The 24,753-nt window shown below is 40.3% G+C and overlaps 1 protein-coding gene across 1 annotated transcript in view; it reads left to right on the plus strand.

Annotated features, from left to right (window-relative positions):
• Positions 1-24,753, plus strand: part of FAT3 (FAT atypical cadherin 3) — a 764,758-nt gene that overhangs the window by 505,736 nt on the left and 234,269 nt on the right. Inside the window, exon 5 of the mRNA XM_086933989.1 lies at positions 19,264-19,578. Within this exon, the coding sequence (XP_086790115.1) occupies positions 19,264-19,578 (315 nt within the window). The remainder of the gene's footprint in view (positions 1-19,263; positions 19,579-24,753) is intronic.

A 24,753-nucleotide genomic window follows, 5' to 3' on the forward strand; every position in this document is an offset into this window, starting at 1 on the left:
GTGGGCGTGTGCTGTGGGGTGACAAACACTGGGGGTGTGTGGTACGCTCCGCCCTTCGTGCCATGTCTCATTTCGTGTGCTAATCCCACCCTGCTCCCTTTAAATACCCCTGCACCCCATAATCATAACCCACCCTTACTCCTTAAAATACCCCAACACCCTTAAACACTAACCCATCTTAACCCTATAAATATACCCTGTACCCCAAAACCCAAACCTATCCCTAAACCCTAAAAATACCCATGTACCCCAAAACCCAAACCTAGCCTTGAACCCTATAAATACCCCTGTACCTCAAAACTCAAACCTACCCCTGAACCCTAAAAATACCCCTGTACCCCAAAACCTAAACCTAGCCCTGAACCCTAAAAATACCACTGTACCCCAAAACCCAAACCTACCCCTGAACCCTAAAATTCCCCTGTACCCCCAAAACCCAAACCTAGCCCTGAACCCTTAAAATACCCCTCTACCCCCAAACCTAGCCCTGAACCCTAAAAATACCCCTGTACCCCAAAACCCAAACTTAGCCCTGAACCTTAAAAATAACCCTGTACCCCAAAACCCAAACCTACCCCTGAACCCTAAAATACCCCTGTACCCCAAAACCCAAAGCTAGCCCTGAACCCTAAAAATACCCCTGTACCCCAAAACCCAAACCTACCCCTGAACCCTAAAAATACCCCTATACCCCAAAACCCAAACCTAGCCCAGAACCCTAAAAATACCCCTGTACCCCAAAACCCATACCTATCCCTAAAACCTAAAACTACCCCTGTGCCCCATAACCCAAAACTATATCTGAACCCTTAAAATGCCCAAACACCCCAAAACATATACCTTAGTACCCCAAAACATATACCCCTATACCCATACTTACCTTATCCAAACATTTAAAAAAACATGCTTTTACCAATCATGCATTTACAACGAATTTCGTTGTAAATGTATGCGTGGTAAAAGCATATAAAATGTAATGCCATGCGTTATTATGGCTTTGCGGAGTCATGATACTTTTGTAATGAAAGTATGCGGAGTGATGGTATGCGGAAAGAAAGTTGCAGAATAATGGGTGTTTACCCTCCCCCGGTAAGTACATTGGTGGCACTGCGGCCTACATCTCCAGCAACATACTCATATTTTTTCACCACCCATTTGAAAAATGCACAGGTCTCTCTCATTGATGGCCAGCACCGACATACACTTTTAGACACACCTCCCGTCACAAGTTCTGGAATTGCAAACTTTAGAGCTGGGGAGCTACGTTCGAATCTCGGCATCAGCACAACATCCTGTGATTCCAGGCAAATCGCTTTGTCTCCCCGTGCCTACCACAAATGAATGTGTTCTTCTGTAATGTAAATTGTGCTCATGCCATGTTGTCGAGTTCGCGCTATATAATATTGCAAGGAAAAATAAAGTAAGGAAACTCGAGTCCACACACTACTGAACGCGCACTCTTAAGTGCATCAGCAGTGCACTGTGAATTGGAGCGTTTCACAGGCCTGTCACAGATAAGAAATGCTATCAAAACGAAATCCTACAAAACAATATACTACTGGCCGGCAGCTATTCATACCCGGACAACGTCGGGACGGGCTGCTAGTATATATATATATTACCTACTGGCGGTCGCCAGTAGGTAGTTATAGTTAGGATTTTTTTCAATGTTAAATCTCAAAATTCTATTTGGAATAACTTTGGCGCCGGTTGACGAATCTGCCTGAAAATTTCCTCAAAATGGCCTCGCGGCGCCCCGGTCCTTCACTGAAAGTTTTGGGGGGATTTGTCAAGCGGGGGCCGAGATAAAAGGGGGGTCCCAACACGTGTTTTCCCCATGTTAATTTCCATAGGGCGGTCGACCTCACTTTTAGCCCGAACGGCTGAATGGATTTACATCAAACTTTCCAAAATTGTATGGACTTATAGCCCGATGTGCCTTTGCTATGTCTCAAGATATGTGCTCCAGTGGATTTTGAGTAATTTAGGTTAAAAAAAATATATATATCTATAGCAGCGCCCCGGTACGCGCACCGGGGAGCGCACCGGGCGTGCTACGCGACTTGCGCACGGAAAGCTGATTGGCTCTCGGATGTCGGTAAACATTCCAACCGGTCCGGAGCGGCCGCCATGTTGTGTTTCGGTAGGATCGAGACACAAGAGGTGGCCAAAACAAAGGGAGAAAAGACCATTAGGGGGCAGAGTAGACCCCCCTGACCCCCTAGGTTTCATGTGGGGGGCTACAAAAGGGCCCCACGGGGCAAAAAAAAAAAACAATTTCGATTTGCGCGGGGGGAGCGCCCGGTACGCGCTCCGGGGAGCGCACCGGGGAGAAAAGAGAATGGCAGAGTTTAAAAATTTAAGTCATTTTATATAAATGGGAGGTAGTTTTGAAAAGAACTGTTTTTTTTTTCTTTTTTTGTTTTGTTTTTTTAACATTTTTTACTTTTTATGGCTTTTCTGAACAGTTTTATATTTTTTTTGTATTTTCTTGGGGGAGCAACAAAAAACAGGGAATTGTAAATGGCTCAACTGGAGCAAAAAAAATTGTGCAAAAAATTAGGGTTTTTTCGGACACTTATGGTTCTCCCCAGCACAGATGATAAGTTTAACACTTTGCTCACCTTAGCAAATTAACTTACCACAATATTTGCACATGATTTTAAAATCGTTAAATTTGGGTTGTATGATAGGCATTGTCTCTGTTGCCTCTGAACCCGATGGAGTTGGTTCTTTTGATGTTGAGGGTCTAGATGAGGATGGGGGTAGCTTACTGCAGAGGTCCCTTACCTCTGCAGCAGAATAGTTGATTGGGTGCCAACGGATCATGTGCCGAATCATGGTATGATTCCCGAAGGAATATTTTTTGTTAGGGTTCCCCCATGACAGCTCAGCATCACAAATCAAACAAGTCACCTTCGCAGCGTTGACTTTTTTGAAACCCCTTGGGATTTTGTAGAATTGCCATACGAAGTGCTCTTTTGGTTTGTAGGGCTGATGAACTTCTTGCAGGAACTGCCTTGAGCGTTCCTCCTCTTCCTCCTCCTCCTCCTCCTCTTCTTCTTGACCACCAATGTGATCTTCTGGTGGTTTTTTTGATGGTGGTGGTGGTGGTGGTGGGGCAGATGCTCCAGCTGCTGCTGCTACTGAAGCCATTTTTAAGTAGAATATATTAGAGACAGATTTCCAAACAGGTCTTCCTCAGTCAAAGGACAAAGTCAGAATAAAGAAAAAGGAGGGGGCTTTCATCATTTGGAAAAAAAAACTGTTCTGGACCAATGAGAATTGTTATTTTCAAGTCACATGACCAGGGCTTTCATCATTTGGAAACCAAAAGTGTTGTGAACCAATGAAAAGTGTTATTTTCAAGTCACATGAGCAGGGCTTTCATCATTTTGAAACCAAAAGTGTTGTGAACCAATGAAAAGTGTTTTTTTCAGGTCACATGACCCGACGCGCTTACGCTACGCGACCCGGGGCGCGCCCCGGGGCGCGTAGCCTTAGCGCGTCAGAACGTTTTGCGATCTTATTTATTTTATTTATTTATTTATTTTATTGAATTTATATTGCGCTCAGCTACCCATAAAGGGTTTCCCGGCGCCAGGGACAGCCTAAAGAAGAGGGATAGGTATTTGGTGAAGCAGGGAAAGCAGAAAACATTTGATCACCTAAAACAGAAAGGTTTTTAGCTTTTTGCGAAAAGCCAATGCGCATGCGTGCTTCCGGGTGCGCTTACGCTCCCGGAATATGACGCATCACGCGGCTACGCGATACGTCACGATCATGTTTTCGTTCGCGATATTGGCGCTTACGGGACGCTCCCCGGTGCGCGCCCCGGGGTGCTTCAAACGAGTACGCTCTCCGGGGCGCTCACCGGGGCGCGCTCCGGGAGCGCTCCAAGGCAAAAAAATATATATATATAATAATATATTTTTTTTTTAAATGGGAAAAATTGTAGGGACTGGTAACCCGATGTGCCTTTGCTATACTCAAGTGGTTTTTACGAAAATTAACTTTTAAAAAAATATATATTGCTACATTGGGCTATATATATGTTACAGCCCAAATGTAGCCCAAATGTAGCCCAATGTAGCCCAATGTAGCCCAAAGATGCCCACCAGAGACAAAAAAATACTAATGTAGCCCAAATATCAGCCATATCTAGCCCAACTATAGCCCAATGATAGAATGTACCAGAGTGTTCTCAAGAACAACTAGAGCGTTAACAGTCTTACTTATAAAGTGAGACTTATAGTTAGGAATTAGCATTTAAAAAACCTATGAAATTCACAGAAAAAAACATAGGTTTCACACCAGTTATAGTTAGGAATTAGCATTTAAAAAACCTATTAAATTCACTGAAAAAACCATAGGTTTCACACCAGTTATAGTTAGCTGGAAATTTTACTGACACAAAACCATTGAAATTCCACGTTATAGTTAGTTGGACTCACTATAACTTGCGCGTGTAATGCACTGCTGATGACGTCACATATTACATCACTCATGACATGGTCAGTGACATCACTCATGACATCACTGATCACACCATCCAGTGAATGAGTGCCTTTCTGAAAAATAAATATGTTTTATATATGTATATGTAAAGGTCGATGGAAGAATACATGTTTAAATAAGTATTTCAATGAATGTTTTTTTTTTTTTAATTGATTGGTTAACTGGCTTATTAAGGGTATCTTAGTAAATACATATATCAGCGAGTAATGTTTAAATATTTAAATATATGTATCAGTGTTTCACTTTGTGTATAATTGGCTGCATGGGTTGGTGAGTAGCTACATGTGTGTGTATATGGGTTATTAGATGTTTTTTTTGTATCAGTATGAGTGTCTATGGTTTGGTGGGGGTATTACTTAGCATATAGATGCGTCAATGACTGACTCACTGTATGTGTTTTGAAGACAGCATATGTGCATGACTGTATGGGTGGATGAGTGTGTATATGTGTGTGTTAGTGAGTGAATGACTGTCTCACTAGTGTCTTTATCAGTAACGACATATGTTTTAATCTAGTATATGTGAGTATTGATGTTTATAAGTGAGTATATGTGAGATTGTAAGAGTTCCTGTTTAAATAAGTATGTGTTTCTATAAGTAATTGTTTAAGAGAGTGAGTATGTGTAAGTTTCCTTAGAAGTAAGGTGGTAGTGTGTGTATAGCTGTATATGCAAATTAATGGATGCTCAATAGTTTATTTGCATGTGTGATTATGTGTGTGAGTAACTTTTGGATGACTGTCGGTGTGTAATAGGATTTATAGGTGTTTCACTTAGGCATGGGCGGAAAATCCGTTCCGCTCGCGGATTTTGCGGATTTTCGGGAAATCCGCAATCCGCGAGATTTGCGAATTTCCTGCAAAATCCGCAAATCCGCGAGCAGCGGATTTTGCTCGCACTGCTCGCACTGTTCGCGTGAGTTCGCGCCCCGCGAATAAGTGCGAAATTGCAGAAATACGATCTAAGCAAAACTGAAAGTAACTACTTACCAGGTTCAAAAGTTCAGGCACATCATTAGTAGCCATTTCCTGTAGTGCTTCCTGAGGGGCCCCTCCAGAGTTCAGTTGCCAGTTGAAACTATTATGTGACCCTGCTCTGAACCTCAGAATAGTTACACATATGCCACAAAGGTCCTGAATTACAGCTAAGGGAGACAAGCAGGAGCCAGGCTGGAAGTTAAAATCCATTAATCAGCCCCTAATTCATTATTGTCAGTTGGGGCAGGGCAGGTGTTGTAACTAATTTTGCAACAATGAAAGCACTTAGCAAGTGCAAAAGATCACTAATCAGGGCGCACTAAGGAAGCAGGTGCCAGCTAAAAAAATATTCTGTGACACATTAATCAGCCCCAAATTAATTCAGGTCACTTGAGGCAGGGAAGGTGTGCTTTGCTTTGCCGAAAATAATGTACACTGGACAACCAGAGGGTGTGGTGATGAAACAGAGGGTGGCATGGGTGGGCCAGAGGGTGGCATGAGTAGTCAGAGAGTGGCAGTGGTGACAGAGAATGGCAGTGATGAAGAAGAGTGTCCCAAACAGGTTGGACACGTAGAAACAACAAGTTCGCAAAACTTGCGACCCGACAGGTAAGTTCGCAATTTGCGAAATTGTAAAAACCCCTCGCGAACTGGCAGAAACACGGGCGAACACAAAAAAAAAAAAAATCCGCAAATTCGCGGGAATTCGCGGATTTTGCGGATTGCGAATCCGCAAATCCGCAAAATTCGCGAACGCGAGATCCGCAAAATTCGCTCATGCTTAGTTTCACTACATATGATGAGTGAATATATGTATGAGTGACTATGTAGAACTGTTGGTGAATGAGTGGATGTGTATATAGATGGTGGTATTACTGAATTGGTTGTTGTAACTGGTATGGGTATCACCACTTTTTGGGAAAATGTTAGTTTCTATTTTTGAATATATGTTTCAAGGGTTACTTTACAGTGAAAGGAGGTCTGTCACTCTGTCATAAGGACGGTGTCATCAGTGATGTCATGAGTGATGTCACTGACCATGTCATGAGTGATGTAATATGTGACGTCATCAGCAGTGCATTACACGCGCAAGTTATAGTGAGTCCAACTAACTATAACGTGGAATTTCAATGGTTTTATGTCAGTAAAATTTCCAGCTAACTATAACTGGTGTGAAACCTATGGTTTTTTCAGTGAACATATATATATATATATATATATATATATATATATCTCCTCCTTATGGCTCCCTCCTTTCCCAGGTAGGCGCTGCAAATGTGGTCGCGTCACTCCCGCAGTTGAGCCCAACTGCTTTCTATTGCCACAATATTTCTCCCCTTGGAGGAAGAAAACACGGAGTCGCATTCAAAACAAATTCCAGCACTGCACTGCGGTTAAGTTTCTTTTGTGATTTTATTGATCCATGGGGTCAAAAACAAAAAACCAACGCGTTTCGACAGCGTCCGCTGTCTTGTTCACGGTTAGTTTGTGTGTGGAGCTCACATTATTTTGAAACATTTCCTGAAACTACAGGTACCGCCCACTTGGGTGTATCTTGATAGGCATTATGGGATTTGTAGTTTTTACACAACTAAGGTATTTTTAGAATTTAAACAATTCATCGCCCTTTCCCAAAATTTACAATTACCAATTTAATGCCTCATTGATAAATTGTATATCATTTAAACAGTATTCAAACAATATTCAAACAATTTTCAAACAAAAGTCCTGCCCTCCAGTGGGCTATTTGTCGATCTGCCTCATATTGTCGGCATTGTGGGATTTGTAGTCTTGGGACATATTTACATAACCAGAACATTTTGAACCATTAGTCAGCGTTTCCACAATTATGTAATTACCCATTTGGTACCATAGTTATACAAAAAACTTTTTGTGCTTCATTGCAATTTCATGTTTTGAATACAAGAATCCTGCCCTCCGGTGGGCTAATTTGCAATTTGCTTTAGCTTGATTTACGTGAGCTCCTAATGCCAAGGAGTGAAGGAAGGTGATGTGCGGGAATTATAAAATGTTACTAATGTGAAAAATTAAACAAGAGTGATTTTAAAATTATGGATAAGAGAGAGGAGGCAGAACATTTCTAGCATAGATATTTTGTACTTAACAGTCCCTTACAAGTGAATATAAAGTTCTTCCGACTGGTTGAGGCCCAGCGGGGTCATTGTTCTGAAGGATAGGATATGTCTGGATTCTTTACGTCTCAAAAGTTTTTCCATATGGCCCCCCCTGTCCGAGAGAGCCATTGTTTCCAGACCCCAGAAGCGCAATTGCTTCCAGTCTCCATTATGTTGTGCCTCCATGTGCTTGGCAACAGCGTTGCTTCTATCCTTGTGGATGGTTGCCCGCACATGCTCCAGAATTCTTTTTTTTAATTCACAGATGGTGCTGCCAATGTATCTCATGTTGCAAGGGCACTCAATCATATATATTGTGTACTTGCTGTTGCAGGTTATGCATTCTTGGATTTTCCAAATTTTCTTATTAGGCATTGCTAGCTCTGTAGTGGGTTTCGCAATCTTGCATACCTTGCAATTATAGCACTTGATGAAGCCCCGCGTTTGTAACCAATTTGTCTTTTTCTTTGTGGTTTGGAAATGACTATGGAACAACTGGTCCTGCAGATTTTTTGCCCTCCTGTATGTGATTACCGGATGGTTGCCCATTTTGTGACCAATTGCTTGGTCTAGTTGAAGAATTTTCCAGTTCTTTCTCAATATCCGATTTATTTGTTTGGCCTCCAAACTGTAATCCAGGATTAGCCTGATAGGTTCTTCCTCCGTATTGGCCTGTTTTTGTTTCTTTTTTAGGCACTCTGTTCTCGTTGTTTGGTTGGCCTTTTCCCAGCATCTTTGTACAATTTTCTTATTGTATTTTCTCTTTTGGAAGCGATTTGCGCATTTGGTGCTTTGATCCTGCCATTCCGTGTTTTCACTGCAAATTCTTCTCAGTCTGAGGAATTCCCCGTATGGAATGCTTGAGATTAACGATTGCTGGTGGAAGCTGGTTGCTTCCAATGTGGCGTTGGTTGCTGTGTTTTTGCGGTGGAGTGTGGTTTGTATCTGGTTGTTGCTTATGTACACTTCCGTGTCCAGAAAAACAGCTCGGTTGTGGTTTATGGTATAGGTGAACTTTATGCAGGAAGTACTGTTGTTAAGGATGGTGAAGTATTCCATGAACTTTTCTTCCCCTCCGTCCCATACAATAAACAGGTCATCGATAAACCTTTTCCAAGTGATAATATGCTTGGTGAATGTTTCATGTTTTTCTTGCCAGGCTGTTTTCTCCTCCCACCACCCCATGGCAGTACAGGCATAGTTGGGGCTGAAGGAAAAGCCCATTGCGGCTCTGTTCTTTTGTCGGTACAGTTTGTCCCCGAACATAAATATGTTGTTTGTCAACACACTTTTTATCATCGTTAGGAGCATCTCATTATGCTTCTGGTAATGGATGTTCCGTTCTTTGAGAAAGTGGTCACATGCTTGTAGCCCCAGGTTGTTGTCTATGTTGGTATAAAGGGCAATCACATCCATGGTGATCATAATGTAGTGAGGTTGCCAAGTCAGTTATTCCAAAGCACCGAGAAAATCGGTTGTGTCCTTAATATATGATCGCAGCATTTTGACGTGTGGACTCAAGTAGAAGTCAATAAAGTTTGACCATGGTTCCAATAAAGATCCATTGGCTGACACAATGGGTCTCCCTGGTGGTTTGGTGGCATCTTTATGTATCTTCGGCAGAAAATACAAGGTTGACGTTCTTGGAAAATCCACTGTTAAGTATTTTCTTTCGTCAGCATCGAGCAAACCCTCATTCTCCCATTGAATTAGATTTTTGTCCAATGCCTTTTTTATTTGGTCTTGCGGGTTTGACTGGAGATTTTCATAGTATGTGGAATTGTTCAATTGTCCCATGGCTTCTTCCACATACAAGCTTTTATTCCATAGGACTATATTTCCCCCTTTGTCCGCTGCTTTTATTTCGAAGGACTGGTAATTTTTTAGGGAGGTTAGGGCTTCTCTTTCCTGTTTGGATAAGTTGTCTTTTCCAAAAACTTTGGTTAGTTTGTACAAGTCGTGAATGACTGCTTCCTGAAAGATGTCTATCTTGTTACCAGGTGCTAGCTGAGGACAAAATTTGGATTTCGGTTTCAAATTGCTTGTTCCAGCCCCTAGTTGGGTTATGGCGTTATCAATGCTGATTTCCTGACCTTCCTCTGCATTGAGGTTTAACACTGTCATGTATGCCTCCGCTTGTTTTACCTGTAGAGTTGAGGTTGGTTTTATTTGTATCTTCGGTATTTTAGGTTTATTTTTTCGTTCCTCGAAGAATTTTGCCAATTTGATTTTTCGTATATATAGGTACAGGTCAATCCGTGTTTGTGCCATGTCCATCCGTTGAGTTGGACAGTAATTTATTCCCTTCTTGAGTAATGATGTTTCCACGGCTGTGATAGATCTTCCCGAGAGATTGACTATTTGTAAATCCTCATTTATTTCCCCTTCTTTTGCTTCATTAATCTTGTTTCCGTGCCCAATTTTTCGGATGTATTTCCTCCTGCGGCTTCTTCTTGATGCTGGTTTGTAAACTTGGGTCTGGGTTGCCATGCTCTTCCTCTTCCTCTTGCTCTGCCACGTGGATTTCTTTGCGCCCCATGGTTGTGTTCCCACTGCCTTTGTGATAGAACCAGGCGCATATCTCCTAAAAAAGCTCTCTGTTGTGGGTCAAGGTTTGAATCATCCTCGCTGAAGTCCAGTGATGTCAGGGATGTCATACTCGATGAGGAGCTTGCTGCGCTGGCTTTTGCCTGCTTGAAAGGGTCGTATTTTCGTGCAAATGTGAAGATGCGTCCTTGCGCGTAATCATTTGCATCTCTTTCAAATTTCGTTTGTTTTCTTACCCTCACCTCCTCCTCATGCTTTTCAATTTGTTTGGATAAATCCTCCTTGAATTTGGTCATTTCTGGATTAAGCTTGAGACTATCCAATTCCTTTTCCAGTGTTCGTAATTGGTCTTTTATTTTTTCAAGAGCGATGTCGATATGTTTCACGAGTATTTTTATTAATCCCAGAGAAGAGTTTAGAGTGTGTTCACCCCATTCTTGAAGTAAGTCATTAGAAACATCCGTTTGGCTGGGCATGAGAAGGATGCGCAGTCCCCGAGGGACCCTCTCTACTTCCAGGTATTGTTGTAAGGAAATCAATTCCCATGATTTGTTTATTTCCTTCTTATTAAGTTTTTCCCAAAGTCTGAGTTTGTCCTTTGTGTCATTTTTGGTCGTTGTTTGTTCTTTATTGCTTTCTGTGGGTTTACTTTTATCTCTTTTTTCAAACATTGCGGCTATTTGTTCCTTCCTCCTTGCATCCCGCTTATCCATTTTTACCTCTTTGGTTTTGATACCCCCTCTTTTGGATAATCGATTTTTGTGCAGCAGTGCTATTGATGGCTAGATTTGAATTTAGCGCTATTTTGAAAAGTCAATAATATCGGGTGATTTGTTTGCTGGGTCCTAGTAGGCTTGTTATTGCAATAATCATGTCCGTTATTTGGCTTTTCTAAAACAACGTCTGTACCACTTTAGCCGGTTTATGCGATTGCATGTATTGTGTTCATCCGTTTCAAGCGTTTATCCATTTACATTCAGCAGGCGTACTTGGTGATTACTCACTCTTACCTTGGAGTCTCCCCCCGCGGCAGGCAAGCGATCACTCTCTTCCGTCCGCTGGCTGTTTAGGAAAGCTTCGGTCACCATCCAGGTCACGTTGCCGGCGAGCACCTCAGGGAAAACCGTATCTCCTCCTTATGGCTCCCTCCTTTCCCAGGTAGGCGCTGCAAATGTGGTCGCGTCACTCCCGCAGTTGAGCCCAACTGCTTTCTATTGCCACAATATTTCTCCCCTTCGAGGAAGAAAACACGGAGTCGCATTCAAAACAAATTCCAGCACTGCACTGCGGTTAAGTTTCTTTTGTGATTTTATTGATCAAAATATCTATGCTAGAAATGTTCTGCCTCCTCTCTCTTATCCATAATTTTAAAATCGCTCTTGTTTAATTTTTCACATTCGTAACATTTTATAATTCCCGCACATCACCTTCCTTCACTCCTTGGCATTAGGAGCTCACGTAAATCAAGCTAAAGCAAATTGCAAATTAGCCCACCGGAGGGCAGGATTCTTGTATTCAAAACATGAAATTGCAATGAAGCACAAAAAGTTTTTTGTATAACTATGGTACCAAATGGGTAATTACATAATTGTGGAAACGCTGACTAATGGTTCAAAATGTTCTGGTTATGTAAATATGTCCCAAGACTACAAATCCCACAATGCCAACAATATGAGGCAGATCGACAAATAGCCCACTGGAGGGCAGGACTTTTGTTTGAAAATTGTTTGAATATTGTTTGAATACTGTTTAAATGATATACAATTTATCAATGAGGCATTAAATTGGTAATTGTAAATTTTGGGAAAGGGCGATGAATTGTTTAAATTCTAAAAATACCTTAGATGTGTAAAAACTACAAATCCCATAATGCCTATCAAGATACACCCAAGTGGGCGGTACCTGTAGTTTCAGGAAATGTTTCAAAATAATGAGAGCTCCACACACAAACTAACCGTGAACAAGACAGCGGACGCTGTCGAAACGCGTTGGTTTTTTGTTTTTGACCCCATGGATCAATAAAATCACAAAAGAAACTTAACCGCAGTGCAGTGCTGGAATTTGTTTTGAATGCGACTCCGTGTTTTCTTCCTCGAAGGGGAGAAATATTGTGGCAATATATATATATATCGTATCGGATGAGTTTGGCAAGACTGGATATATATATATATATATATATATATATATATATTGAGTCAAAAAGGAGCGCCTGTTATGGAAGAGCCAAATCAGGTTTTTCAATAGCCTCCAATTATTTAATGCAATGCCCAGCAAGGAAAGTTCATTCTCATCACAAAAATTCAATCCGCAGAACGCCGACGTGTTTCGTTTTCAAACTTCTTCAAAGGCGGCGAAAGTAGAGTGTAACATACAGCCGTTTTTAAAAGCACCCATGTGTCTCAAAAAGTACCCGCCCTGGTGGGCGTGGCCTTGAACAGGCCTCCTGGTACCTGTAGTGCCCAATTGTTTCTTCCTTCAGTGAGTCGCTGTATGAACACTGTCAATTCACTTAAAGTAATCCCCCAGTGGGTGGTGGTGCCAAAGAACAAATCCCCTCTGGCATTCTTACTTGCAACAAATCGGCACCTGTCCCTGTACACACGGCGTTGCAGCGACGCCGTGTGTTACACTCTACTTCCGCCGCCTTTGAAGAAGTTTGAAAACGAAACGCGTCGGCGTTCTGCGAATTGAATTTTTGTGATGAGAATGAACTTTCCTTGCTGGGCATTGCAATAAATAATTGGAGGCTATTGAAAAACCTGGTTGGGCTCTTCCATAACAGGCGCTCCTTTTTGACAAAATATATATATATATATATATATATATATATATATATATATATATATATATTCACAGAAAAAACCATAGGTTATAGACCATATATAGTTAGGAATTTGCATTTACAAAACCTTGAAAATTCACTGAAAAAAACATAGGTTATAGACCATATATAGTTAGGGATTAGCATTTAAAAAACCTTATTTTATTTGCACAAAACCATTGAAATTCCATATATAGTTAGTTGCACTAACTATATATCGCGGACCCGCAATCCACTGCTAATGATGTCACATATTACATCATTCATGACATGGTCAGTGACATCACTGATGACATCACTGATGACATCTCAAATGACATCACTGATGACATCACTGATGACATCTCAAATGACATCACTGATGACATCACTGACATCTCATTTGACATTACTGATTACATCACTGATGATATCATTTATGTGATAATACATCTTCAGACTCTAATATAACCTTTGATACACTCAGTGTAAACAGGCACTCACAGACTGTCACACATCCATGGAGTTACTCACACACCTATTCAGTCATGCAAAGAATCAATCACATCTCCATTTCCTTAACTATACAGTTATACACACCTTACTTATTCAAACATATACTAACACATATTTACTCTCTTATACAATCCTTGATACAAGTTCACAATGATTCATACAGCCACTCTCACATTCACTGACTCTTATGTTCAGTTATTTATATATGTCAACTCTCACATGGAGTGTGCTTTACATATGTACTTACTTTGACATGTAGAACTGAGATATCCATTCACTCACCAATATACTCATGCACACAGTCAACTGTCCATACAGCTGTTTCTACATGCACTTTTGAACCCATACACCTAGGGAATCAACCGCTCACACATCTATGCACAGAGTTATACACCTCCCAGCCACCCACACACACACTCAGTCTCCCATACAAATACTTGGGCAACCATTCAATAACCCATATAGTTACTGATATAGCTACTGATTTAAACATGCAGCAGTTTACAGAAGAACATAAATATTGATTGCCAAATTAAGACACTTTAATCACTAACCCATGCACTCAGTGAGACACATTTAATCATTCTCTCATACAGTCAGTCATGCACCTACTAAATCCTTCATCCAGACACTTATACATCCACTCATTCTTCAATATGTAAGACATATTTTAACTTTACAGAAACATACAGTCACTGGGTGTTGTCATCAGTGATGTCATCAGTGATGTCATTTGAGATGTCATCAGTGATGTCATCAGTGATGTCACTGACCATGTCATGAATGATGTAATATGTGACATCATTAGCAGTGGATTGCGGGTCCGCGATATATAGTTAGTGCAACTAACTATATATGGAATTTCAATGGTTTTGTGCAAATAAAATAAGGTTTTTTAAATGCTAATCCCTAACTATATATGGTCTATAACCTATGTTTTTTTCAGTGAATTTTCAAGGTTTTGTAAATGCAAATTCCTAACTATATATGGTCTATAACCTATGGTTTTTTCTGTGAATTTCATTGGTTTTTTAAAAGCTAATATCTATAGCTGTAAAATATATTCTTTATTAAGTGACGTATCACGTAGCCCGTGAGACGCCTCATGATGCATCGCATAACCGTGACGTATCGTCTCTGCAGCGCAAACCAAACCCAAAACGTAAGCGCGCCAGAACACGCTTAAAGATATATATATATTTTTTAACCTTAATTAGACAAAATCCACACGTGCACATATCACAAACGTTCAAAAAACACAATATGTCGGACTCCCGTTACGCTGCCGGTTAGCTGCCCGGTTAACGTACCAGGAAGCACCTTTACCGCGAAAATCGCAAATTTTTTTTTTTCACCCCCCAGGGAACTTTAATAGCCCCCTCATCAATCCTAGGGGTTCAGGAGGGGTCTGCCTTACCCCTTTCATTCATTTACACCTTTTTTTTTTCCACCTCTTGTCTCTCGATCCCACAGAGAGACAAGATGGCGGCCGCTCCAGACTGTTTACAATGATAACAGCCAATCAGCTTCTCCTCAGACTCCCGTTACACTGCCGATTAGCTTCCCGGTAGCTGCCCGGTTAGCTGCCCAGTTCGCGTACCAAGGTGCGTCTCTACGGCGAAAAAATCGGATTTTTTTGTTTGTTTTTTTTTGGCCCCACGTGGTTTTATAATATCCCCCTCATAAATCCTAGGGGGTCAGAAGGGGTCTACCTTGCCCTCTTTCCTTCATTTCCCCCTTTGTTTTGGCCTCCTCTTGTCTCTCGATCCTACCGAGAGACACGATGGCGGCCGCTCCGGACTGTTTACAATATTGACAGCCAATCAGCTACTCCTCAGACTCCCGTTACACTGACGGTTAGCTTCCCGGTTAGCTGCCCGGTTAGCTGCCCGGTTCGCGAACCAAGACGCGTCTCTACGGCGAAAAAATCGGATTTTTTTTTTTTTTTTTTTGGGCCCGGCGTGGCTCTATAATATCCCCCTCATCAATCCCAGGGGGTCAGGAGGGGTCTACCTTGCCCCCTTTCCTTCATTTCCCCCTTTGTTTTGGCCTCCTCTTGTCTCTCGATCCTACCGAGAGACAAGATGGCGGCCGCACCGGACTGTTTAGAATGTTGACAGACACCGGAGAGCCAATCAGCTTCGCTTTGCAAAGTTCCGATACGCGAAAAGTTCGCTAACCGGATCGCTGCCCGGAGCGCTGTTACAGATATATATCTTGATTTAAACGTTAATTTCTCAAAATCCACTGAAGCACATATATTGAGACCTAGCAAAGGCACATCGGGCTAACAGTCCCTACAATTTTGCCAAGTTTCGTGAAAATCCATTCAGCCGTTCGGGCTAAAAGTGAGTCCAACCGCCCTATGGAAATTAACATGGGAAAAACGCGTTTTGGGACCCCCCTTTTTTCACGGCCCCCCCTTGACGAACCCCCCCCAAATTTTCAGGAGCTGCTCAGAAACAAAATGTGCCATTTTCCTGAAAATTTCAGCCGATTCCGTCCACAAACGCCAAAGTTATTAGACATAGAATTTTCAAAAGTCCCATAGGAAAAAAATCCTAACTATATATACCTACTGGCTATCGCCAGTAGGTAATATATATATATATATATATATATATATATATACAAACTACTCCTGCTTCTCCAATGCGGCATGCAGAAATTACGGACCACCAGACCTCTCTCCAGTACACAAGTAGGTTTATTTACTCCTCTTGGTTTTATTCGGCATGACGCGTTTCGGGTAGAAGCTACCCTTGATCACATAACAGGCATCTGGTACGAGGCATTCCTAAGTACTCATTTTTTTCACTTTGAACACCACGTGATAATAGAAAGTGAAAACATACTGGAGTAAGTGTAGTGAACGGCAACTTCTTTTTGAGGGCAGCATTTACTAACAATTCATTTTTAGTATTTGAAAGTTATCATGCGTGGCTCAATTGTCTCCACAATTTCTAACAGCATAAATGCATTAACGGTGCAAATAGCAGACACGTGCAAACCTGCGCAATAAGTTAACATAGTAATAGTTTTGCACTGTAAATAATTATACATATTTAAAACTATTTACATCTATGTACATGATAAAATATTCTGTACAGTAAAAAAAATATATATATGTACATCTATACAACTATATATACATATGCATTTAATAAATCACTTTTAATTGTGCAATATTACAGCCTGAATGCTGAAAAACACATGTGCAAATTATGGCAAATTTTTAAATAAGTCCCAATAATCCATGTTAAACTCAATTGTCTATTGCTAAATACCGCAGGTTATGTGCAAAACTGCTGCCTCAATGCAGTTGCTATGTGCAAAATCGCTATATATGCATGATATCACATTCTATACATAAATATGCAAAATAAGTTAGCTCCAAGATGTAACAAATCGACACCTATCAAAGATAACTTTATTCGGTTTCACGTATAGAAAACCATAAAAGTTTCACAGCATCCAAATCTCATTTAAAACACGATACAATAAAATTACATACAAAATACAGTTCTTATCAGTAAAAGGGGGAAAAAGATGGCCCCGTTAGTGTGACTCATATACTAAACATTAAAACAAAGAGTGCCTTCTATATGTATAACTGAGCTGCTAGCCACAAGGAAAGGGTGAGGAAAACAGTGCTAACATTGGTTTCAAGGGATACAAAATATGCACTATTTGGCATGCAGGCAGAATACAGAGGTTTCCATCTTTCTGCACCTAGGTTCCCTGGAGTTTTAGTGGTTGAGCTACTGGCTTGTAGAATGGTCGCTGACGTTATACGTTTTTGGGGTGCCACTTGAAAACACTGTTTATGATCAGTCTTAACGTAGATGAAGGAATAAAACGTGATTCTAGTTCTATTAAAAAGATAACAGCAGTCAACATTTTAGTGCAGACATCTTTACAGAGTCCTGCTGAGAGGGAGTAAATTGAAACCATCTGTTTCCAGATGTGAGATTAGAAGTTAATTGTCATCATATTTTAAAAGAGCACTGACAGGGTGTTTAATTTCTGCTGCTAAAGAAGATTGGAGTCAAAGGAGAATTATGGACACACTCATTATAGGAGTCTTCAATACAATGAGTATTACATTTCCTCTTGGTCAGTGAAGACCCATTGCTCTGTTTAAATTTGATTTTAGCTATCTACACTTTCCCCAAATCAAAATCTTGCCATTCTCATAAGCACAATTTTTCGTTCAAAAGACCAGCTTTTCTTCTTAGTAAATACATGTTTGTCCAAACCTCAGCTTCTCATTTTCACACATACTAGTACACGTATGGATACATTCTGCATTGCATTCCCATGTATCACATTATCATACTGTGGAAGTCAATATATTGGGCAGATTTCATCATTATTTCTATAATATTGCAAGAACTCACCCATTTTGTCGTAGCCGGCATTATACCTGTGGTGAGCACCATCATATCATGGATGTCTATACTATGCCAGGAATTACCTCCAGTATTCCAGGGCCAACAGTATCCACAGACTGGGGGTCATTGTGTAATAGATTGGCCCAATATGCCAGGAAATACCTCTATTATGCCAGAATTATAAAGACAGCTGCACACAAGTGATAGGCACCATCACGCCATGACTACACTCACTTTTCCAAGAATTACCACTAGAATCCCTGTGCTAGCGTTAGGTCAGGAGTGGCACCCTCAAATCATGAATGCCCAGACTACAGCAAGAATGCACAGCATTACCCCGATTAGCACTATACCGAGAGTGGGCATCATCATGACATGTCTTCTTGCAATATTTACAGAATTATGACTTTTATGCCACAGTTGGTGTTACAACACCACATCAGAAATGCTCTAATTATCCTAATAAATACCAGGGGTATACCCATGTATGCAAGAAATGGTTACCATATGCTTGAGATCAGCACTTATGACAGGGTCAGGTGTGTGTCTATCGTTGTCTATTTGACGTCACTCAGAACCCCTCAGTGAAAAACATTTCACTGTTACTCATCTATAATTGTATATATGGCCCACCGCTGTGGGCTACGATTGTGTTAAATAAAGACTTGTAACAAGGCACAGGGAAAATTTCTGTTATGTGGGCATAATCTCACATAATTTCGGGAATTTTGCAATGCGCTTGTTAAACAAAATTAATGAATTAGTGTTATTATGCCATGAATGAGCATGAAACAATGCGAATAGCTATTAGTTTTTGTGTTTTTTGCACTATTTTTTTTACTGCATTTTTGACATAAGGACATATTTTTCACTACAATATAGAGCTAAATGCCGGATTCCTATACCTTTATGACTTTTTGCAGACTTTCACGAAATTACACAAAGTCAAATCATGTGAATTGCACACACCACTACCCTGAATCTATGTTAATGACGTATTAACAGTCACAGAATATTGCTACTATACTTTAAAAAGATGTAAAAGGGAAAATCTCTGTGTCACTCGCTCCTCTCTCAGTGGCATTGTGTTATTTAGAATGCAGTAGACTGTGGACACAATGGTAAAGGGGATTTATATTGAAGCAGCAGATATACCCTTCTGTGTACAGCAGAGGTTTACTTCTTTTCAAAGCTATGATTCATGAAGGGGCATTGGCCAATAAAGGAGTATTTGGGTAAATTAACTGTCACACTCAAGGTAATGACTGGGGCCATGAAAGATGTCTCCCTTCCAAATGGAAAACAAATGTGTGATAAAGAGATGGAAAAGATGCCACTGCATTTAAACTGTTGTCATTATTTCCTATGTGATTACAGGTGACAGTCACGGATGGCGGGCCCTCTCCTAAGCAATCAACGGTCTGGGTGGTGGTTCAAGTGCTGGATGAAAACGATAACAAACCTCAATTTCCAGAGAAAGTCTATCAGATCAAGCTCCCTGAGAGAGACCGCAAGAAGCGCGGGGAACCAATATACAGGGCGTTTGCCTTTGACAGAGACGAAGGCCCCAACGCGGAGATCTCGTACAGCATCACCGACGGCAACGATGACGGGAAGTTCTTCATTGACCCTAAAACAGGGATGGTGTCTTCCAGGAAGCAGTTTGCAGCAGGGAGCTATGACATTTTAACAGTAAGGTTAATCTTCTCACTAGAAGTACACAGTGTTGGGGTAGTTTTTCCTAATTTTAAAATTTCAGAATTTAAAGTAAGGTATTTATGTATTTGCTGTGAGCCCTGATATGATTACTGAGTTCTACCTACCAGACAAAGGGCTGATTCATTAGAAAAAATTGGGAATTGGTCCATCACGGATTTCCTCTTATTAAATGGATTCCTTTTATTTTTTACAATTTTCAGGATTCATAAAAATCCCAAGAATTGGTCTAAGAAATATAGGCAAGTCATAAATTTCCAAAAGTATGCCTGCACCCAACTATTTTCTCCCAGGTGTTTGCAAAGTGAAAATGTGGATCTAATTTTCATGTGTTAATTATTCATTTTTCCTCCATATGGAAAATAGATTTTAATGTGAACTTGTAAATTTTGAGGTGTTTCAGACTTTTTCACACCCATTTGAATGTTTCTTCCTGAACCTTTGTTGTTTTAGCTCTAAAGTCTACTACTTTAATTGGTTGTGAAAAGCAGGTGAGAATTAACAATGACCTCCAAGGTATAGCCCTGTAGTTAGTCATAACATTTCCACTGGCTTTTGCCACTCCCCAGCTAGACCTATTTTTTCAACACTAATCATAATCCTACAAATGCAGAACAGCTGCAAAACTAGTAGATGTTCCTCAACAGAGCGACTGGCTCAACACAGAGGACATTGTAAGCAACTGACTTACGGCGCCATCGCATGTGCCTACCAGAGACAAGCAGATTGCAGCAAATGGCTGCAAAGCTGCCTTACTACAAGAGGAAAGAGTCTGTCCAAATGACAAACCACATTTTGTCTTGCGGCTTTAAAAATCTTTGAGAGGAGTACAACATTAAGAGAAAATGTGACGTTGGGAAAGTCCTCAAATATTAATAACTCCCTTTGAGAATTCCAACCACAAATTCGATTACTTTACAAACCTGACCCAAACTATTTATCTGATTAATTAGTATCACCTTGGACTCTATTCAGAAAGCTACTTTTTAAATTTTATTTTTTACTGAGTTTTATATCGTGCAAACTTGACCCGAATCAGATATCAGAGCACTTTACATAGCACCAGTTGCATTACACCATGAGGACACATTCATTTTTGTTAGGTACGGGGAGATTAAGTGATTTGCTCTGAATCACAGGATGTTCAGCGTCATTGCCGAGACTCGAACCCAGCTCCCCAGATTTGAGGTTGACCGCCCTAGACGTTAGGCCAACTCCTCTCCCCACCTAAGTACTTGTGAACTTAAGTTCGTCTTAGGTACACAAGTTAATGCATTTGTAAAAGAATCATATCTGGTGGGATTTGTTACCTTTAAATGGGATTTGCTCACGTGAAAATGACATCAGTATGGTGGAATTTTGTAGCAAGAGCAAATGTACGTGCATGGGTGGGTTTTTGGTCATTCTGCATTTGCCCACCAGCAAAGGGTGGAGAAAACCTACAGACCTTCAGATTTGTTGGCATTCACTATTGTTTTCAGATAGTTTAAAATAATATGCATAAGCAAATTACGAAAAAGTCTAAACGCATTCTGTGCTTCTAAATCGTGAGAAGGCACCATTGTAAATTCTGGATTAATCGTGCTTATTGAGCCATAGGTTAGTGGCAAAGACAATGAATATTATTTAAGTCTCTTCATTACCATTGCAACAACAGCATACATTGAAACAACAAAAACTATTACAGTACGGCACTTGGGTGCATTGATTGCTCTCCATTTACACATCAATCAGGAATGAGCATTCTACATCTCCCTCATAGTCAGAATTAGACTAACAAGTACAAGATCAAATTTGTTTGCGACATTAAAGCTATAATCATGTTGACTAATGCAGATTATTTGAAAAACTTTAGCATTATTAGATCACTCAATGGAACTTAATTAATTTCTTCCTAAAATCATTTGTAGGAATATACTGGCCTTCAGGTAGTAACTATTTTCTTATGCCTTTGGTTCCTGCTCTTCATGGGACAGTATAATCATCTGGGTGTTCTGACAGACTCCTGTTTCTGTGCCACAGAGAGTCAATATTGTGTTCTTCCTTACAAAATCTTTTAACCCCTTTGATGCTCATGACGAGCACAGCTCGTCATGAGGTATACCTCTCGTGTGCTCATGACGAGCTGAGCTCGTCATGACCACACCCATTTACATTATGGACCAGCACCTCAGAAGATCTTCTGAAGCACCCAAGGTGTTAAAGAACTCTTTCCTCATCTCAGCACTCTTAACAGGTACAATCTGTCATCTCTAAAATGTAGTTGGGAGTAGATTATGCCAACGGCATTTACTACATTCTTCCTGTATATCTTATAAGGAGACTATGGAAGTATGATTATTGCATAGAACGCCAATACAATCATCACATGGTTCCTGTACTAACTTTAAGGCAATTACATTGGCTCCTGGTGTCAAAATGCACATTGTCATGTGGATTGTCCACTTTGTAACTTGCCGTCCTTTTCAACAAGATAAGCTTCTACATTCCAAACGATCTAGTAATTTGAGATAAACAATTGCAATATCAGTGTTAGAGCCTTAGTTTTGCCTCACTCAGATGGGGTCTGCTTCTTTTATTTCACTAGCCTGGAACCTACCTCTGAAAACATCCACTTGTTTAAACTGTTAAATACTTGCATGCAAACGCCAGGTTGCAATATTATTGTAATTCACACAAAAAAACAAATAAACTAGCATAACAGAATGGTGCAGACCTCTACACCGCATTCTAAGAGAAAGACATTTTTGAAGTTTAACATTCTCTAAGGAAATAACAGATAACAGCAATTGAACAAAGGTGAGGTTAATAGCTTTGTGTTACCTTTTAAAAGCTAGTGAGCACAGTCTTGGGCAAGTTTCTTGGTTGATGTATCAGTCAACTTGAGTAATCATTTTGACAAGTTCAAGACCTGGCCTAATTGGTCTTCTAACTTCTTCCATCCTGATTGCATTAGCAAATGTCTTGTTAATTGTCCCATCCCAAACGAGCAGCCGGGGCCGCTGCAGGTTAGAGGAGAGGGGCAGTGGGGCCGGCTGGGGTGGATTTTGAGAGACAACCACAAGGGAATATTAATTATTCTCTTGTCTCTCGGACCGCACACCCAAGCCGGCCCCACCGCTCTTACCTGTAGCTGCAAACGAGTGCTATTGAAGACAGGAATTTCAACTCCAGCCTACGTCATAACCCTTAGAGATGTCATTCTATATATATTGGAGATACTGCTCTGCATGATCCGCTCTAACTATTGAAAAAAGTTCTACTCCAGATGGCCTTAATATGTGTTATCTTTTACACTTAGAAATGGATACTGTTCACCACCCGTTGTAAAAGTTCTTAAGATCAAAGGGAAAAGAATCCTGAAGGACAGTCCTCCTCATTCCATAAATGAGGAAATGAATCCCTTTTATTGGGGCTCCCATGAATGAACGTTACAAGGGTGTCAAAGAAAATATAAAACCCTCATAAACTTACAAAAACAGAATTCTAACCTGATGCAGACCGGTCAATTCACAAAGTCATTTATGAGAGCGTGAAGAAGTACTTACGAAGTTCTACTACACCGACTCATAAATGCCTTGTGAACTGGCTAGTAAACATCTAAAATGGGAATATTCAGGGAACATTATATACAATTAGTTCAAATAGAAAAAAGACTGTGCTTTCTTTGCATTTTTTCTGACATGAAGTTGGATGTTTCAGTGCTATTCCACAAAGGCATTTATGAATACTACCGGGGTACTTCTTCAGATACTCAAAAATGGTTTTGTAAAACTGCCCAGAGTCTTGAGGAAAATGACACTTTTTATCCTAGAAAATTAATAGGGGATAAGAAATTTGAACATTTTAAAGGACTGTGAATTGTGGGGCAAAATCATTGTAATTTTAAATAATGTTATTTATCACCCGAGCACCTGATGGTGCCCCACAAAAACCTTGTGCCACCTGAGATTGCTGACTTCTATTTATTTTTAATATATGATATGATCAGTCCTACTGAAGTCAGTTATAACTTTCAGAGAAGGCCAAAAGGGTTCCAGGCTCTATCAGTAGCATCAGTAGGTCAATCAGGACTATGCTGAAATGTAGGTCTTCTGAGGTTGAATATTCTGGAGACTCTGAGGAAGGCCATATTCTTAGATAAAGGCTTGTCAAGCTTCAGTGATCCCCAGAGAAATTCCTAAAGCTACTAGAAACTGCAGCTCCTTCAAGTCAGAAGTCTGAAAGAAGAAGAAGAGGACTGATATAAGAAGTCAAAATAAATGAGGATATTTGTACTGAAAAGGCTTCCCTAAAGGGATAACCATTCTACTTCAAATGTTTAGATAGGATTAATAGAATCATAATACATAGCTCGAATGCATACGCAAGTCATTCAGCCCTTTTGAAAGTACGTCACCATAAGCACTATATCTAGCCTGCAGCTGTTCAACATTGGAAGACTTAACATTCCACAAATAAAGTATTCAGATAACCAGACAAAAAAGAATGAAATCGCCGGCTACTTGCATTATGAAGGGTCCTAAAGAAACCTTGTATTGGATTAGAGTATGTGAACACATGGAGCTCAAATAATTGGGAATCTAGGGCCCGATTCACAGAACTAACTTAAGACAAAATCCTAAACTTACTACCATTTTGGTGTTCACAGAATGCACTTACTCATTACGGTATTCACATGCCTTCTGTGAATACCGAAAGTCTTAAAATTAGGATTTTTCTCAGTTTAGTAGTAGTAAAGTTAGGACTCCTAACTTTAGGACTCCGAAACTGAGAAAAATCCTAATTTTAAGACTTTCGGTATTCACAGAAGGCATTTAGGAGTACTAAAGTTAGGAGTCCTAAGTTTACTACTCCTAAAATGAGAAAAATCCTAACTTTAAGACTTTCGGTATTCACAGAAGGCATTTAGGAGTCCTAAAGTTAGGACTCCTAACTTCTGTGAATACCGAAATGAGTAAGTGTCTTCTGTGAATACCAAAATGAGTAAGTGCCTTCTGTGAATACGAAAATGGTAGTAAGTTTAGGATTTTATCTTAAGTTAGTTCTGTGAATCGGGACCTTAGGTAGTAGTACTAGAACTCACAAGTGAGCAAGGATGCACTGAGTGATCTTATGACTTTCAAGTAGGAAGCCCTGACATATTCTCTT

Source organism: Lissotriton vulgaris, chromosome 8 (genome assembly GCF_964263255.1).
Source record: "Lissotriton vulgaris chromosome 8, aLisVul1.2, whole genome shotgun sequence".
NCBI lineage: Eukaryota > Metazoa > Chordata > Amphibia > Caudata > Salamandridae > Lissotriton > Lissotriton vulgaris.